General features: G+C 39.9%; 1 protein-coding gene across 1 annotated transcript in view; it reads left to right on the forward strand.

Moving 5' to 3' along the window:
• HOMER1 (homer scaffold protein 1) overlaps positions 1-14779 on the forward strand; it is a gene marked incomplete at its 3' end in the record, with an annotated part of 84522 nt that extends 69743 nt beyond the window's left edge. Inside the window, exons 7-9 of the mRNA XM_084224593.1 lie at positions 7096-7206; positions 8884-8964; positions 14591-14779. Coding sequence (XP_084080719.1) covers positions 7096-7206; positions 8884-8964; positions 14591-14779 — 381 coding nt within the window. The remainder of the gene's footprint in view (positions 1-7095; positions 7207-8883; positions 8965-14590) is intronic.
• Positions 14780-15371: the final 592 nt, after the last annotated feature.

Here is a 15371-nt window from a genome sequence, read left to right on the forward strand (position 1 = left end):
GAAATTTTTTCTCAGGTGTACTTTTTAGTCCCTAGAATATCCATTTCAGCCATCATAGGTTCTTTATTATTTTTGAAACTGTATGTGTTGTCAGCCTTAGGCTATCAGAGCATTTCTTAGAAGCAGAATTGTGAAACCTAGCACATATTTTAATCTCCCTTTGTGTCCATGATTCCTAATAATGATAATCCACCTAGCATTTAAAAAGATTCAACTCTTGGTTGATAATTACACTTTACAAGAAAAATTATCTCTTTTCATACAAAACAACTGTATCAGGTTATGTTCCTAGAATCAAAATGTGAATTAATTTGCCTTTTTTTTTTTTATTTATGTTGGATTGAAGTACTTTTGATCTTCTTCAATTTGCCTTTTTTTTTTTTAAGAGAAGATTTACATTTGGGACCCAAGACTGTTTTGCTAGGGTTCTTTTTTTCTTTCTGGGAATTCACTTTTACTGAATGTGTTATATACAAGATAATAATTTGGGAAAAGATAAACCAATAAACCAACAACTAAGCTACTCTGACTCTGGCTAATAAAATAATTTTTCACAGAAGTTTTTTTCACAGAAGTGTTCTCTCATCCCCATCTTTTTTCTAGAAAATCCTAAGAAAAGTGTTAAGATACATTTATCTACAAGTTATAAAACACATGCTTTGTGGAGGCATGCGACAAGATGTTTACATAGTTAAAGCTTGCAGAATTAATTACATACTGTAATTCCAAAACTCTGCAGGAGAATAAGAAGATGACTGGATTTAGATCCTCAGGACTGAAGGATGATATCTGTACAGTGTTTGTATTGCATGTGTTTCATGAACCGGCCAGGTGACTGGAAAAAGTATTTGCTAATTAGATTGTAGGGAAAGGGATGTACTTTGAATTTAGTATTACCTTATCAATTGCAAATAATAATGCATGGCTGAAGGTCAAATCATCAGTTCTGGTTAACTTGTTATATTTTCAAAGATTCCTACTACAGTTTCATTGCTTTCTTCACAAAAATCAAGCAGATGATAGGTTATTCCTATTTCACCTACTGTGAAAAACTTCTGGTATTTCCATAGCTTAAGGCATCAACTGCCCAAAGACAGAGATGTGTCCTTTTTCAGCAAAATCTTCAGGTTTCTCTGTTGAAAAAGTAATAAATTGCTGGTAGAGCAACACACTCACCCCCAGGTTTTTACTTTATCTATGGGTAAATCGTGGAAAACTGCAATAGTTAATTTCCTGTCAGAAGTGCTTTATATGAATAATACCATTGTGTGCTTTTTCGTTCCTTCAGAATCACCCTTAAAAATAATTTTTTCTTGTTTTCTGCATTTTTACATTTCTTAACACCAAAAATCTTCCCAGAATTTTTTATTCTTAAAAGCTACACTGGAATCATTTTTTATGATTAGCTTGTTGCATGCGGTTGTGCTTCTTAGTACTGTCTACCATTAAGAACTGAGATGTTTTCTCTGCATAAATTATGTGAAACTGTATGCAGTTATCCACAGTTTTGCTGACCCATGAAATAGTGTTTCCCTTCTCCTCATGGAAAGCAAAGGGCTCGTTTTTCTTTTGTGGGAAGTTCATCAGTTCATCTTCAATTATTGATAGAACAATACTGTCAGTCATAGTTACGATCCTTTTAGGGATGTAACTTAATCAGTTAAAAATACGTAATTAATACCTCAGTTCAGCACTCTGAATAGCACTTCTTTAGCACTCTGACTTCAGAGCATTCTATGTTTTCTGCACTGTGTCTTGGGCTAGTAAATCTTGGATATTGCATCTACAGTAAATAAAAGGGAGAAAAATACATTATAGAAACAGCAAGTTAGTTGTGTCAGGTAGAGAAAATAAGATACAGCTGCACCGAATATATGATGCTAATATGGGTAAAAAACCGCCTGGATGGCCGGGCCCAAAGAGCGGTGGTGAGTGGAGTTACATCCAGCTGGTGTTCAGTCACCAGTGCTGTCCCCAGGGCTCAGTACTGGGCCAGTCCTGTTTAATATCTTCACCAATGATCTCACGGGTGCACCCTCGGTCAGTCTGCAGGTGACACCAGGCTGGGTGGGAGTGCTGATCTGCTGGGGGGCAGGAAGGCTCTGCAGAGGGATCTGGGCAGGCTGGATCATGGCTGAGGCCACTGGGGTGAGGTTCAACAAGGCCCAGTGCTGGGTCCTGCCCTTGGGTCACAACAGCCCCAGGCAGCTCCACAGGCTGGGACAGAGTGGCTGGAGAGGACCTGAGGGTGCTGGTGACAGCAGCTGAACATGAGCCAGGCTGTGCCCAGGTGGGCAAGAAGGGCAATGGCATCCTGGCCTGGATCAGCAATGGTGTGGCCAGCAGGAGCAGGGCTGGGATTGTCCCCCTGTGCTGGGCACTGCTGAGGGCACACCTGGAATCCTGTATCCAGCTCTGGGCTCCTCAGGTCAGGAAGCTCATTTTGGTGCTGGAATGAGTCCAGAGAAGGGCAAACGAGCTGTTGAAGGGTCTGGAGCACAAGTCCTGTGAGGAGCAGCTGAGGAAGCTGGAGGTGTTTAGCCTGGAGAAAAGGAGACTCAGAGGGGGCTTAATCATTCTGTACAACTTCCTGAAAAGAAGCTGTAGGCAGGGGTTGGTCTCTTCACCCGAGTAACAAGCAAGAGGACCAGAGGAAATGGCCTTGAGTTGTGCCAGTTTAGTTAGAAGGAAAAAATTCTTTACAGATAGGGCTGTCAAGGATTGGAACAGGCTGTCCAGGGAAGTGGTGTAGTCACTACCCTTGGAGGTATTTGAGAGACATGTAAATGTGGTACTGGGAGATGGCTTAGTGGTGGAGTTGGCAGTGCCGGGTTAACTGTTGGAATCAATGGTCTTAAGGGTCTTCTCCAACCTGAATTATTCTACAGCTGTGCGACAAATTCTGTGTTCTGAATGGATTCTGTGTTCTAACCTGTCTTGTTTTGCCTTTCTGTAGAAGTTGGAATAATTTCTGTATGTAGGTAAGAAGGAATTGCATGATCTGTTGGTACTGAACTGTACAATTCATCTCAAGAAAGTTGTTTGAAAAAATTAATCCAGCTGGAGCAAATACAGTACAGAATCATTTAGTCAATTATTTCTTGGGGCAGATCACCACTGAAAATATTTGTGCCATTCCACTTCTTTTCTTCTGTCTATCTGAAGTCTTCACTTGCAAAGTAATTTTCTGTGGTCAGGATTTTCTTGAGAGTCTTTTCAGTTTTCTGAAGCTTTGGGCTGTCATTGTCTTAAGCTCACACCAAGTCTGTTACTCCTTATCGTGTTATGTGCCTGAAGCCTCACTCCTCCAGTCTTCCCAGCAGCTCAGTGTGCTTGCCCTCTGCTGCAATGAAAACCTCTTCCTGGAATCCTCCTGCATTTATTGGTTGTTGAACCTAGACTAAAATGTCCAGAAAACTCTACAATGGCCACTGCTAGGAGGGTCGAGGGTCTACCAGAGGAAGTTGCCTTGCAGTCCTACTTCAGCTGATGTATTTCACACTGAAGTAGGCAGTTGAGTATAATGCCATCCACATGCTAGAAGAGTTTGCACACTAAATAGTCACTAAAATGCCTTTTCAGATTATTTTCCTTATATGTAATCCTTACCTGGATGATAAATGCAAAATAAAGAAAGAGAGGCTAAGAACAGTAACTTTTTTCTTTTTTAGTCTCAAATACAAAGCCAGAGTTATCGACGTTTTCAGATATGCAAGTCAGTGCAGTCTTATGGTAGCACAATAGCAGGACTTTGTTTAGCCAGTTACTGTTCAAATACTGTTCTTTCGGTCTGAATTCTGTACTCAAAATGAGGTGTAATCATGGGTACATTGCTTGATACTGCTGTACAAGGATTTGAGGGATTGATTGAGCTTTGCTTTTAAACCTGAAACACTGAATGAGGAGGTGTCCCTGATAATAGCCTGTGGGAGGGTCAGGCTAAAGCACTTTAACGTTTTTTTATGCCCCCTTCTGTGCATAATGCATTAACAGTTACTTGTAATGATTTTTGGACCACTGGTCATGAGAAAATTAAATGCAATTTGAGACAAGAAACAGGACAAGTAAATGCTATGTAGATTTTTGCCTAGAGCTTTATCTTTTGTTACTTCTGTTTTCAATTGCATATTCTTTATATCACATCATTTTCCAGCCCATCTTACTCTGCAGATCTTTTTGAAAGGGTCACAATATGTTTTTCTTCTTTATAGGTACATTCAAGAAGATAAAAACCTGAAAATATTTGACATCTTTTCAGGTCTTTATAGAAATGGGCATTTAAATAAGACTGATTAAAGTAACCCAGTTTTTTAATTGAGTTTGTTCTTTTTCTTCCCAACTGAGTTTTCAATCAACAGTAAACAAAATAGTTGAACATTATTTTCTTGCATAATCAGTAAGAGATGGATGTTTGCCCAGAGAAAAGCTGGGCTAAAGTAAGACATCACAGCCCTTTTAGTGCTGGCAATTAATTGTCCTTGTGAGAGCAGTTGCCTCTGTAGGCAAGAAGGTTTGTGGGAGCACGGCCTGCTCTGCTTAAGAATAATCATCTGTGTTTGCTTAAGCAATTTCAATAAGTGTGTTGAGTTAGTGTGGACCAGAGTGTACTTGGGAGTATTCACATGAGCTGTGCACCTGGCAGGGCTGCTGCAGGAGGTGTGTTTAACCAGCAATAATAGATGCAAGTTAGGACAGTAACATTTCATACAACAGTTCGTTTCATCAGCCCCTTTAATTCCAAGCTTGCACCGATACATACATCCTCTCTCTGTGTGTCAGCTGAGAGGAAACCATATGGAGAACAGTGGGAGTCCAGGTGCTTCCTTAGTCACAGGATGAGAGACCTCTGCAGGCATGCTTCAAGGCATGAGGTTCTAGGGCAGAGGGAGTTTGGGGACTGGGCTTACTTTTGTCTCTCCAGATGAGGTTTTGTGTAAGTGAGCATTCTGTGCTGGTGCTTGCTGAGGGCCAGTGGGTCTTGCTGAGTGCAACAGCTTTTAAAGAGAGATTGTCTTCCTGGAAGGTACTATTCTTACTGTTCAACATCTCAGCAGGAAAGCTTGGAAATGTTTGAAAAGTTAAATATCAGAAGAGCTGAAGGTGAAAGGGCTGTATGAGTTTGACAGTTCCAGCAAAACTTAGGAAGGAGCTAGAGCTCTTCATAAACCTGCAATGTCAGAACTGTCGCAGTTCTGCTTGATAGTGGAGGATTCTTGACTGGGCAAGACCCTGAGCAAGCAAATGAGACCTCAAAATTTGCCGTGTTTTGACTAGGAGGCCTTGACCAGATGTCCACCAGTCCCTCTCTAGTCTAAATTGCTCTGTGCCTTTCTGATTCTTGTTCCCTCTATATGCTAGGTCAGACACTGTGCAGGTGCAGGTTTGTCCTCATCAATGTGTTCCAGTTTGTGTTTGTGTAATTGCAGTGGTGAACACTGTAACAGTATTATAAGAATCTAAATATGGATAGATATGTGTAGTTGAGAAAATCATCTAACACTTCAGTTGTAATGCTCAGTGGCATATAATAAAATGAAGCAAATTAGTTTGGGTTGTTTTTTTTTTTTTTGTCTTGGAATGAGCTCTGGTATTCCTTTTAGGACAATACCAGCAAATAAGAAAGTTCCTTGGGGTAAACAGGGCATGTTGCCTTACCAAGCTATATCCTACTCCCTCATTCCCTTTACCCCTTCCAAGAATTTGTTCCTGTCTCAGTTCTCTCCATTACAAACATCATGTGCAGAAATGGCTAACCAATAGCTTTCCAGCAGAAGAGCCTGGATTCATCATGGCTATTGCAGAGAAGTTTGTGGTCTGTGATTTAGACAGGAGAAGTTGTTTTAATTTCCTTGTGTTTCATCTTGACTTCTCTTGGATTTGATTCAGTAATGTACCTTTTGAGCCTACAAATAGTTCAGAGTCTGAAATGACTGGTATCACAGTGGCTTTATTAGCTAGGGGACATTGGTGCTGGAAAGCAGCAACCTTGATTCCCTGAGATATTATTTTACCTAAGAAATAAAATTGTCTTGGAAAATGTCTGCCCTCTGTCCAATGGCTGCCTCTCCAAGAATTGTTAAATGTTTTTGCTCCAGAATTAACTAGCACTTTGTTCAAAGGAGTTTTGTGGCCAGATTTGTAGGTATGTGATGCAGCTCTGTTGAAAACTATATATTAGGATTGACAGGCTCATAACTTCTGGAGAGAAATTCATTATTAGGTTTTATTTATTAAACAAAAATGTTTTAGTGCACACATGCCAGACGTGTGGTGTGAAAGTTCTCTAATATTCTGACTTTTAATGTGAGAGGTACATAAATAGAGACTTTGCTGCATAGGCTCTAGCTACCTGGATTTTGTTTCTTTGATGCAGCAGCTGTTTTTTAAAACTGTTTGTCTGTGAGTGGCAGAATATTAGCATCCTTTTGATTATGAAATAAAACAAAAGTGCATACCATTGCCAAGTGTCTTAACATAATCAAGGGCAGATGGAACATGCTTGCTGTCTGCTAATAAAAGGGGAACTGAGCAAATCCAAATTGTGACATTAGCTGTTGCCTTTGTGACTGAGAGATGAGCTCCATTACTAGGGAAAGTTAGACGCTGGCAGCTGCACTTCGGTGTCTGAGTGTCTGCTGTTGCGCTGTTGATGCCGAGTGATGCTGTGAAATGTTAATTGGCTTTCTAGGAAGTGTGTGAACATTGTGACTTGGTAAGCTGGTAGAACATTAAGAAGTGTCAGATGGAGAGGTTAGTTAGACAGATCTGTGTTTAGTCATCAAGGCATTACTGTGTTTGAAGTGGTAATTCAGAACTTTGTTAAAACTTTTGATAATTAGTATAAGTTTTAATTAGTGTTCTTCTCAGCCTATAACAAATGTTTTTTTTTGTTTCCAGGAATTCATAGCAACAACTTACATAACAATATATAATGGAATATTATGCTAACTTTATAAGAAAACCTTCACCGTTTTAATTAACAGAAGTCATCCAGAAATTAGGGTGTATTTCAAAGGCAGCTATTGGTGCAAAGTAATAGTACCTTGAATATATTGAAATTAATTCTGTATGTGTTTCTTCTACTTATTTCAACAGGTGACTGAGCTGGAGTGTGTGAGCAGTCAAGCCAATGCAGTCCACACTCATAAAACAGAATTAAACCAGACAATACAGGAATTAGAGTCTACACTGAAGAAAAAAGAAGAGGTATCTAACATTTGGTTTTGGCTTTTCTATTACATAATTTCTAAAATCTTTCAATATTAAGCTTGTGATGGCTAGATACTGAATTATTTCCTATTAGTGTTACAAAGCAGATTCTTTTTCAACTTCTTTGAAATTGTTAGTATTTTTCATTTATATAATTGCATCAGCCCAATATAGAGATGTGTATGTGGATAGCAACAAAAAAAGTATCATGTTTTCCTGTTTGCTTTTACCAAACATTCCTGTTTGCAAAAGTAAGTCATAAGTGATAAGTGGTTTCCACAGGGCAATCATCACACTGATGCAGTCCAGATTCCCTAAGAAAGGAACTTGTTGTAGGCATGCTTTCTATTTTTCTGGAGAATAGGATTTGAAACAAGTAATAGATCAATGCCTTTGTCCAGCCAGTCTCCTTTTCAGGCTCTGTTAATAGAGCTGACCTTTATGGTCCGTAAAATCAATTCCGTAAGATCGACTTCCTTAAACACATGCCAAACCCCCCGTCTGAAACTTCGTATTTACTGTGCCGTGTGCCTTGGCCTGGCCCAGCAACAAGTAAATAAAAGGAATTGGCTAACAACTGCATTGGCATATGTCCTAGAGGAAAGCATATCTGTGCCACAGAAGGATCAAGAATCATCCCTTTATGGGGGGAAAAACAAGATGGAAGCAGCTGCACAGGAAGAATTATTTGCCCCATGTAAGAGACTGTGGGCACTGTCATGTGTACTTGGAGGGGCAGCGTGTCTTGCCAAGCCTTCCCTCGGTGCTGTGCAGTGTTTCCAAGGAGGATGCAGGAGAGACACAGTCATTACAGAATATCCTCTCAAAACAGAATGAAGCCTTTTCCAAACTCCTTCCTACTTAATAGCTTAGGCTCAGCTTGGTAACGTTTCCCATTTTGTTGCCCATTCGGTTCTGAATTATGCTGAGTTGTTGGCTGCAAAGCAATCTTGCCAAAATGAGTTCTGGGAGGTGAGTATACTGTCTGGACAAGATTACTTACTAGTTTTAAGTTTGATACCTCTTAGTTTTGTTCACTGTTTCTATTCTTGTCTCTGGAAGTGAACTAAGAAGTTTCTCTTCTGTACGTTATTTCATCTGTATTTCTTATTTTATACCTTTTGATTTTCTAATTGCTAAATTAAAGTTGCCATTTCTTTTAGATTCTCTTTTTACAGAAGTAAATGAAAACAGGCAGTTTTTTGACGTTCAGCCCTGCTGCTGGTGACGTAATAAGCAGTTTACATTTGAAAATTGGAATTATTTTTTTAAAAAATGGAGAAGAGTAAATTCTAATAGAATTTAAAGTATAAATTTGTTTTTAATTACATTTTAAAAATTAATGAATGAATTAATTTTAAATTTTTTTTTCTTAATTTTTTGGGCAAAAATTATTTCATGCCTCTTCAGGGGGAAAAGAAAACTTGGACTTTTACAAAAGGAAATGCTTTTGTCTATTGTTGTTCATTCACAACGGAGTTGCTGTTTTGGGACTGTGATTCAGTAGTATTGGGAGCAGGGCTTACACATCATGTTCTCTGATGGGCAGTAGCTAACTGCCAGTTTTGGTATCATCGCGATGACTTTCTCAGAAGAAGAAGCAGGAGTCAGATTACCAGCACCAAGGCCAAGCCAGGTAACATATTGCTAGCAAGGTTGTTTTTTCTCCCTTAGGAAATAGAAGGATTGAAACAAGAAATTGAAAATGCCAGAGAGCTCCAGGCACAGAGGGATTCTCTGACCCAGAAGTTACAGGTGAGCTGTAGTGCATCGTCTTAATTTAGAGAAAAGGGAAAAATTATCAGCAAGTGAGCAATTCACATGTGCAACTTGTGCTATATTCACTGAATGAGACAGATGAATGTGTAAGTTAGACTGCCCTGAAAGTGCTGGGTTGGGATCACCCTTAGGAATTTGTATCAAAATTTCTAGCTGCTCTAAATTGCTATTTTTATCTGAGGAAACATATCCACATTGCTTTTACAAGTCCACAGAGTACTCTCGGGTTAGTAAACATGCTTCCCTGATACATGTCCTGGACAGTTCTGGTCTCATTCTCACAGCAGTGTCTTCCCATAGTTTTTGCATGCCATTGAAATGGTCTATCTGTGTATCATCATCCTGGGATGAGTTTGTATTCAGTTTTTAAATATGTCTTGAGAAAGTAAGGGTTAAAGTGCTCTTCTGTAGTACAGACTTTAAAACCACACTTCCCACATTTTCTTGGAATTATTTAGAAACATTGTGTTTTTATTGTTTTTTAGCAGTTGTTTCTTGCTGTGTGTAATGTCAGATACCTGAGGCTGCTGAAATTCATGTTCTCTCATTTTATCTGCCCGTGCTCCATCTGAGCTCTTTCCTGTCTGTCGCTGCGCTGACCAGCCTGCATAGCCATATTCCTTGTCACACCTGCCTCTGGAATGACCAAAAGCTTATGTGGATTAAACTCTGGTTTCAGCCTTCTGAGTTTTGAAAGCTCTGGAAACTCAGGCATTAAATAGCTGCAACACTAAAGTGCTGAAAGGGAATTCTCTTGGTTCTGTGGCTTCGCATGCTGAAAGCAAGCCCCATCAGATCGCAGCCATAGCTTAGAAGTCATTAGGCAGGTATTCTTTAACATGTGGGACATGAATTGGAGCCTCCATGAATCAGACTTTAACCTACAGAATAAAACACTAAAGATCAAAATGAGTTCATTCATTTTCCCCATTCTTACATCAACTTTGTATGCAATAACATACAAAGTATGTTATTACTTTGAACAGTGTTTAAAGAGTGTTTTGAGTACACCTGATCTTGCCTGTTCCAAAAATTGTTGCTGGCTTTAGGCTAAATATACAAGTTTTCATCTGAAAAGGCATTTAGGTGAGAGACTAAAAAGAGACATTGTAATGAGAGTTGGAAATTCTTCTAGCAATAGAAAATGCAGTAATTTCTTTGTAAGATCATATGAAAAGTAGCACTGAGCCAGAATTATCCTTAGCAAGCAGAATTATGAGACTAGTAAGAGATGAAAGATTAGCAAATGGTACATTTTTATTAAAATTTTACCTTATAAAATCAGTAGTTCCATTTTGGTATATTTATGTATAAGTGATTGAGGGCAGCCCTGCCCAGAAGGACTTGTGGGTGATGGTATTTGAGAAATTCAACACTAACCAGCAGTGCATGCTCACAGCCCAGAGAGCCACACGTGTCCTGGGCTGCACCCAGAGCAGGGTGGGCAGCAGGGCAGGGAGGGGATTCTGCCCCTCTGCCCTGCTGAGACCCCACTGCAGTGCTGCATCAGCTCTGGGGTCCCAGCACAGCAAGGACATGGACCTGCTGGAGGGAGTCCAGAGGAGGTCATGAAGCTGATAAGAGGACTGCAGCACCTCCCTCTTGAAGAGAGGCTGAGAAAATTTGGGCTGTTCAGCCTGGAGGAGAGAAGGTTGCATGGAGAGGTTACTGTCAACAACCTTACAGCACCTGACAGTGGCCTAAAGGGGAGCCAGGGAGGGACTCTTCATCAGGAACTGCAGTGATAGGACAAGGAGTAATGTCTTCTGGAAGAAACTGAAAGAATGTAGGTTCAGATTAGATACTAGGATGAAATCCTACTTGGTGATGGTGGTGAAGCACTGCTTCAGGTTACCCAAAAAAGTTAGGCATGCCCATCCATGGAAATGTCCAAGGCTAGGCTGGATGGCGCTTTGAGCAACCTTATCTAGAGCAGAGAGTTCCTGCCCATGACAGAGGGTTGAAACCCTTTTTTGGGTTGTTTTAAGGGGCCTTCTAACCTAATCCATTTTATGATTCTGTGATTGTTTAATCACCAAATGGATATATTTTGTATATATGTCCATGTGTCACATTGCAAGGGATCTGTTTCTGGAAATGGCTCTATATGGTTTTATTCAAGTAAATTTAAAGGATCACTTAGGATCTAAGTTAAAAGGTGCCTTTATAAAGCTTAAATTTAATTACTGCCCTGATCCTGCCCAGGAAAAAGATCTTGAATCTGTGCTTTGCTGTAATTGTCCTGCTTTGATTATACTGGTGTTCTCTGAGCCACTTCACCCTACATATGTCACATTGTTTGCTGTAGTTTCACACTGTCTCATATATGTTCACTTACCTGACTCATCATTTATTTTCAGGGTGATTCTCTACAGGGTTTGTATCTGTTTCTCTCACTCTTTGTTCTTGCGCTGTATTTTTCCCTCTTGTGCTTTGCAAGTGGATTGTGTAACTGAAATATTTTGGTAAAAATCCTCTACAAAAAATGCTATACAAAGAAATTAGCATTTTAAGGATCTATTGCATTTCTGACAGATGCATATCAGGAATTGATTAGATATCAATCATTGGAAAACATAGTGAAGAACAATATGTTATCATGAAGGTTAAGTATCGGGGTCCTAATTCCATTTGTAATGTAGAGAAGACATATCAGTGAGTCATGATCAGCATGACTCTCACAGTAGGTCAGAATATCTTTATTAATATGCCTGATTCCTAAATGTAGCTATTGTGTATGGTTTGAATATTTTATTCCAACCCTTGCACTGAATTCTGCAAAAGATTGTTACAGTGCGAACAACAAACATTACTAGTAATGATTTATTTATTCTGTAAGAGAAAATAATATGAGAAATTATTACATCTGAAGAAAGAAGAGCTTGAAAAAACCAAAGGTAAAAAATCCAAGTGCAAAATACATTCTGAAAAGGGTCTGAATGTATCAAAGAGTCAATTTATTGTTGGATGAGATCAGCTGCCAGTAAAGGGAAATGGCACAGTTAGGGGAATAGATTACATTACATGTAATCCATCTCTTCCAATCAAGAAACAAGTTTTGAGGTTGATTGATTTGAAGCAGGAACTGCACATGAGCTGGACATGAACTTACAATGCAATAACATTGCAGAAAGCATTAATACTAATTTAGGGTAAATATGCATAAGGGTCAAATGTAAATTCAAGAAGTAGCATTTTCCAGAAATTAATAGCAACATCTTCTGGCATATTTTATTTAAAATGTGTGAGAAGGGCCTGAAGGATGTTGTTCAGTGCTAGATACAGGCCAGCAGAATGCTCTAGTCAAGCCTAGATATCGCAGTGTAAAGCCATATGAGTATCTATAGATTTGTCCCAAAGTGGTCTATTTCATCACTGGCTTGCCTGCTTTCAGGAATTAATTATCATTGAGGCTAGAGCAGTGGCAAGAAGACTTCCTAGAGCACACAAATTTTGTGACTAGGAGAGGAGCAATGACAGGATGGGCAAATACTGAAAAACAGCAATCAGTTTTCTGTGAGCTAAAGAAAGGACTGTGTCACTCTGGCAAAGCTGAGAGGACCTTGGATTTCACTTTTATGTCCTATACTGTAATCATCTGGCCCTCAGAGGGTCTTGGACATGTGCAATCACTACACCAGGTAGTACTTTTAAGTGCTTGGCTCAGAAGGCAGGAGTAGACCCAATGAAGAGTCTTTACATGGTATGTCTGGGTTATGGCCAGTTGTCTTCATTTGTAGCAGCAGTGGGGTAGCTATTCACTATATAAACATGTATGCATTTTATTTGTATAATTTTTACAAGTGCGTTATCCAGTTAGCGTCTTTTAGTGCTTTGGCAGCTAAATTATTCAGTGCTAAACAAATTAATTCTTCTCTTGAGTCTGGCAGTAAGGGGTAATTCCTGCTCTCAGGTGTGCTGGCTGTTCAAGACTGGTGCCCAAAACTGTAGTTTTTTACTCGCTCATTTGCAAACAAGAAGTAAGGGAGGCCTTCTGTTTGTCTGGGAGGTAACCCTTGTTTCCACAAGCAGCCACAGCTGTGAGGCAGTGAATGTCCTGCAGCACTGCTGGGGGGCCCAGAGTCTGGGCCCACTGCTGCAGAGTCTGGGAGCTGAAACTGAGCATGTCACCCCATCCCTCCTTTGGCCAGGGATGCCACACCCAATCAATTCTGCTGTCCGTCCCACGCAAGTGGATACTTTTCTCAGGCCTTGACACAGGGCTGCCACTACATACCTGTTACTCTTGAATGACCCAGTATATTTTCTGTATAGGTCAGGTTGTTTTCCATGGGTAGCTGAGATCTCTCCAATGTAAACATGAATTTATTTCTTAGTCTTGAGAGAGACAGAAGAATCACACCAAAACCAGTGAGAGAGTTGGAGTTGAAAGAGGAGTTGCTCATATTGCGATCATTGACTGCTGCCAGATCTCCCTTATTTGTAAAACTAGTTGTAGTAAAATCTCAGAGCAGGCCTGTTAAAACTTTGTGACGCAAAACCACTGTAAAGGGAGGAGGTGTTGAATAACATGTTACCCGTACATAATATGAATTCACTATGCACTTTCCAGAGATGCTGTACAGGGTGTATGGTGTGATAAACACACTGTCTCTGTGCTGCCTTTGAAAGTGATTTTTGTAACTGAAATTACCAAACTTAGCATGAATTTATTAGGTGTGCAATGAATGGAACAAAGAACAATATGCCATTCTAGACCCAGGTGACTTACTCATTTGTGATTTGATTGAAGAGAGAGCACCTGTCTTGCGCAGGGCAGAGCAGTTGGCACCATCGCCCATCAGGTGCAAGCTGGAGCTGTGAGGAGCCCCAGGGGTGGATGCCAAGGGCTTCTCCTTGTGCGTGAGAACTGAGCTTGCTCAGGGTCAGATCCCCCGGGCTGCACGGACACACCCAGGGTGTGCGCTTCATCTTTCCCCCGCTGCATGGGAGCGGCACGTCCCTGCCGCAGTGGTGGCTCTGCCACGGTCCCTGCTCCGCAGGTGGGTGTGTGCAGCGAGGCACCATGTGCAGCTTGCACCTCCTGGTTTACATTTGTTACAGTCACCTTGACCTCTGCTTGGTCCCAGTTATGTTCCTGTCTTAATTTTCAGAGTGCAAAGCCCATATACGGGATGGGAATAAGGTGGTGCTCCTCCGTCTCTAAAGCAGTGTTCTGGATGGGTTTTTGCATGAGAACTTTTGATGGAGAACCGTATCTTTGAGCAAATCATATAGTCTAAATCAGGGCTTACTTGAATGTAAGTAAACTCTGAGAAGGTGTTTCCATTAGGCAGTGCATTTCTGAATGATAGAAGTGATAGCATGCCTGCATAAGTGTATAATTTGTTCACTGACTAAAGTTGGTTCCTCTCCAAAACTTTCAGTCCTTCAGATAATTATGGAAAAATGGAGGAAGTGGCAGTACATATGCAATTGTAGTAAAAATTCACGTTCTGGTTTTGACATACTGGAAACTGTAAAGGGTTACAAATTTTTTTTAAAAAGCAGTTGACAGAAATAGCCCATGAGTACCAAGAGGACGTTACACTGCTTTGTGTTTGCAGATAACACATTAACATGTTGTGTATTTTCTCTGAAGGAAGTAGAAATTCGAAACAAAGACCTGGAAGGACAGCTGTCTGATCTAGAGCAACGTCTGGAGAAAAGTCAGAATGAGCAAGAAGCTTTTCGCAATAACTTGAAGACACTTTTAGAAATTCTTGATGGAAAAATATTTGAACTAACAGAATTACGAGATAACTTGGCCAAGCTAATAGAGTGCAGTTAAAGAAAATGGGATTTCAGTGCCAATCAACTTAAAGATGCACTGTCTCTCTTCATAGGACTGTGTTGGGCTCTGCATCAAAGTTGCACAAAATTAGAAAATGCTCCTCTGAGAGAGATTGTTTTAAATTTGACTTGTAATTCAATGTAAAATTTAGAACTTAGCTTGTAGCCAGTTTATTGAAAAAATAACTAACAAAAAAACTTGAATTACAAATTACCTCCTTTTACATTATTGGCCACAGATAACTTGAAAAACATTAACAATAATTGAATGCAATCTATTTCTAATTATCGTTGATAGAAGAATTAGCAGTGTCCCAGGACACACCCCATTTTGTGACAGATACAAGATAGGTTATTGGCTGTTTTATTTGAGATATTTAAATGCTGTGTTTTGTGCAAGAACTTTGTGATGACAGCCCTGTATTTTGTTCTTAATAATTTCTCAGGATATGTTGCACTGTGGAGAAGCAGTGCCGGAACAAATTTATTCTTGCCAGGAATGAGAGAGAGTTGCATCTTTAATTGAAACAAATTTACTATAATTGCTTGTATAAACTTCTTTCTTTTTGTTTTTTTGGGGTTGGTTGGCT

This window comes from Fringilla coelebs (genome assembly GCF_963513975.1).
Source record: "Fringilla coelebs genome assembly, chromosome: Z".
NCBI lineage: Eukaryota > Metazoa > Chordata > Aves > Passeriformes > Fringillidae > Fringilla > Fringilla coelebs.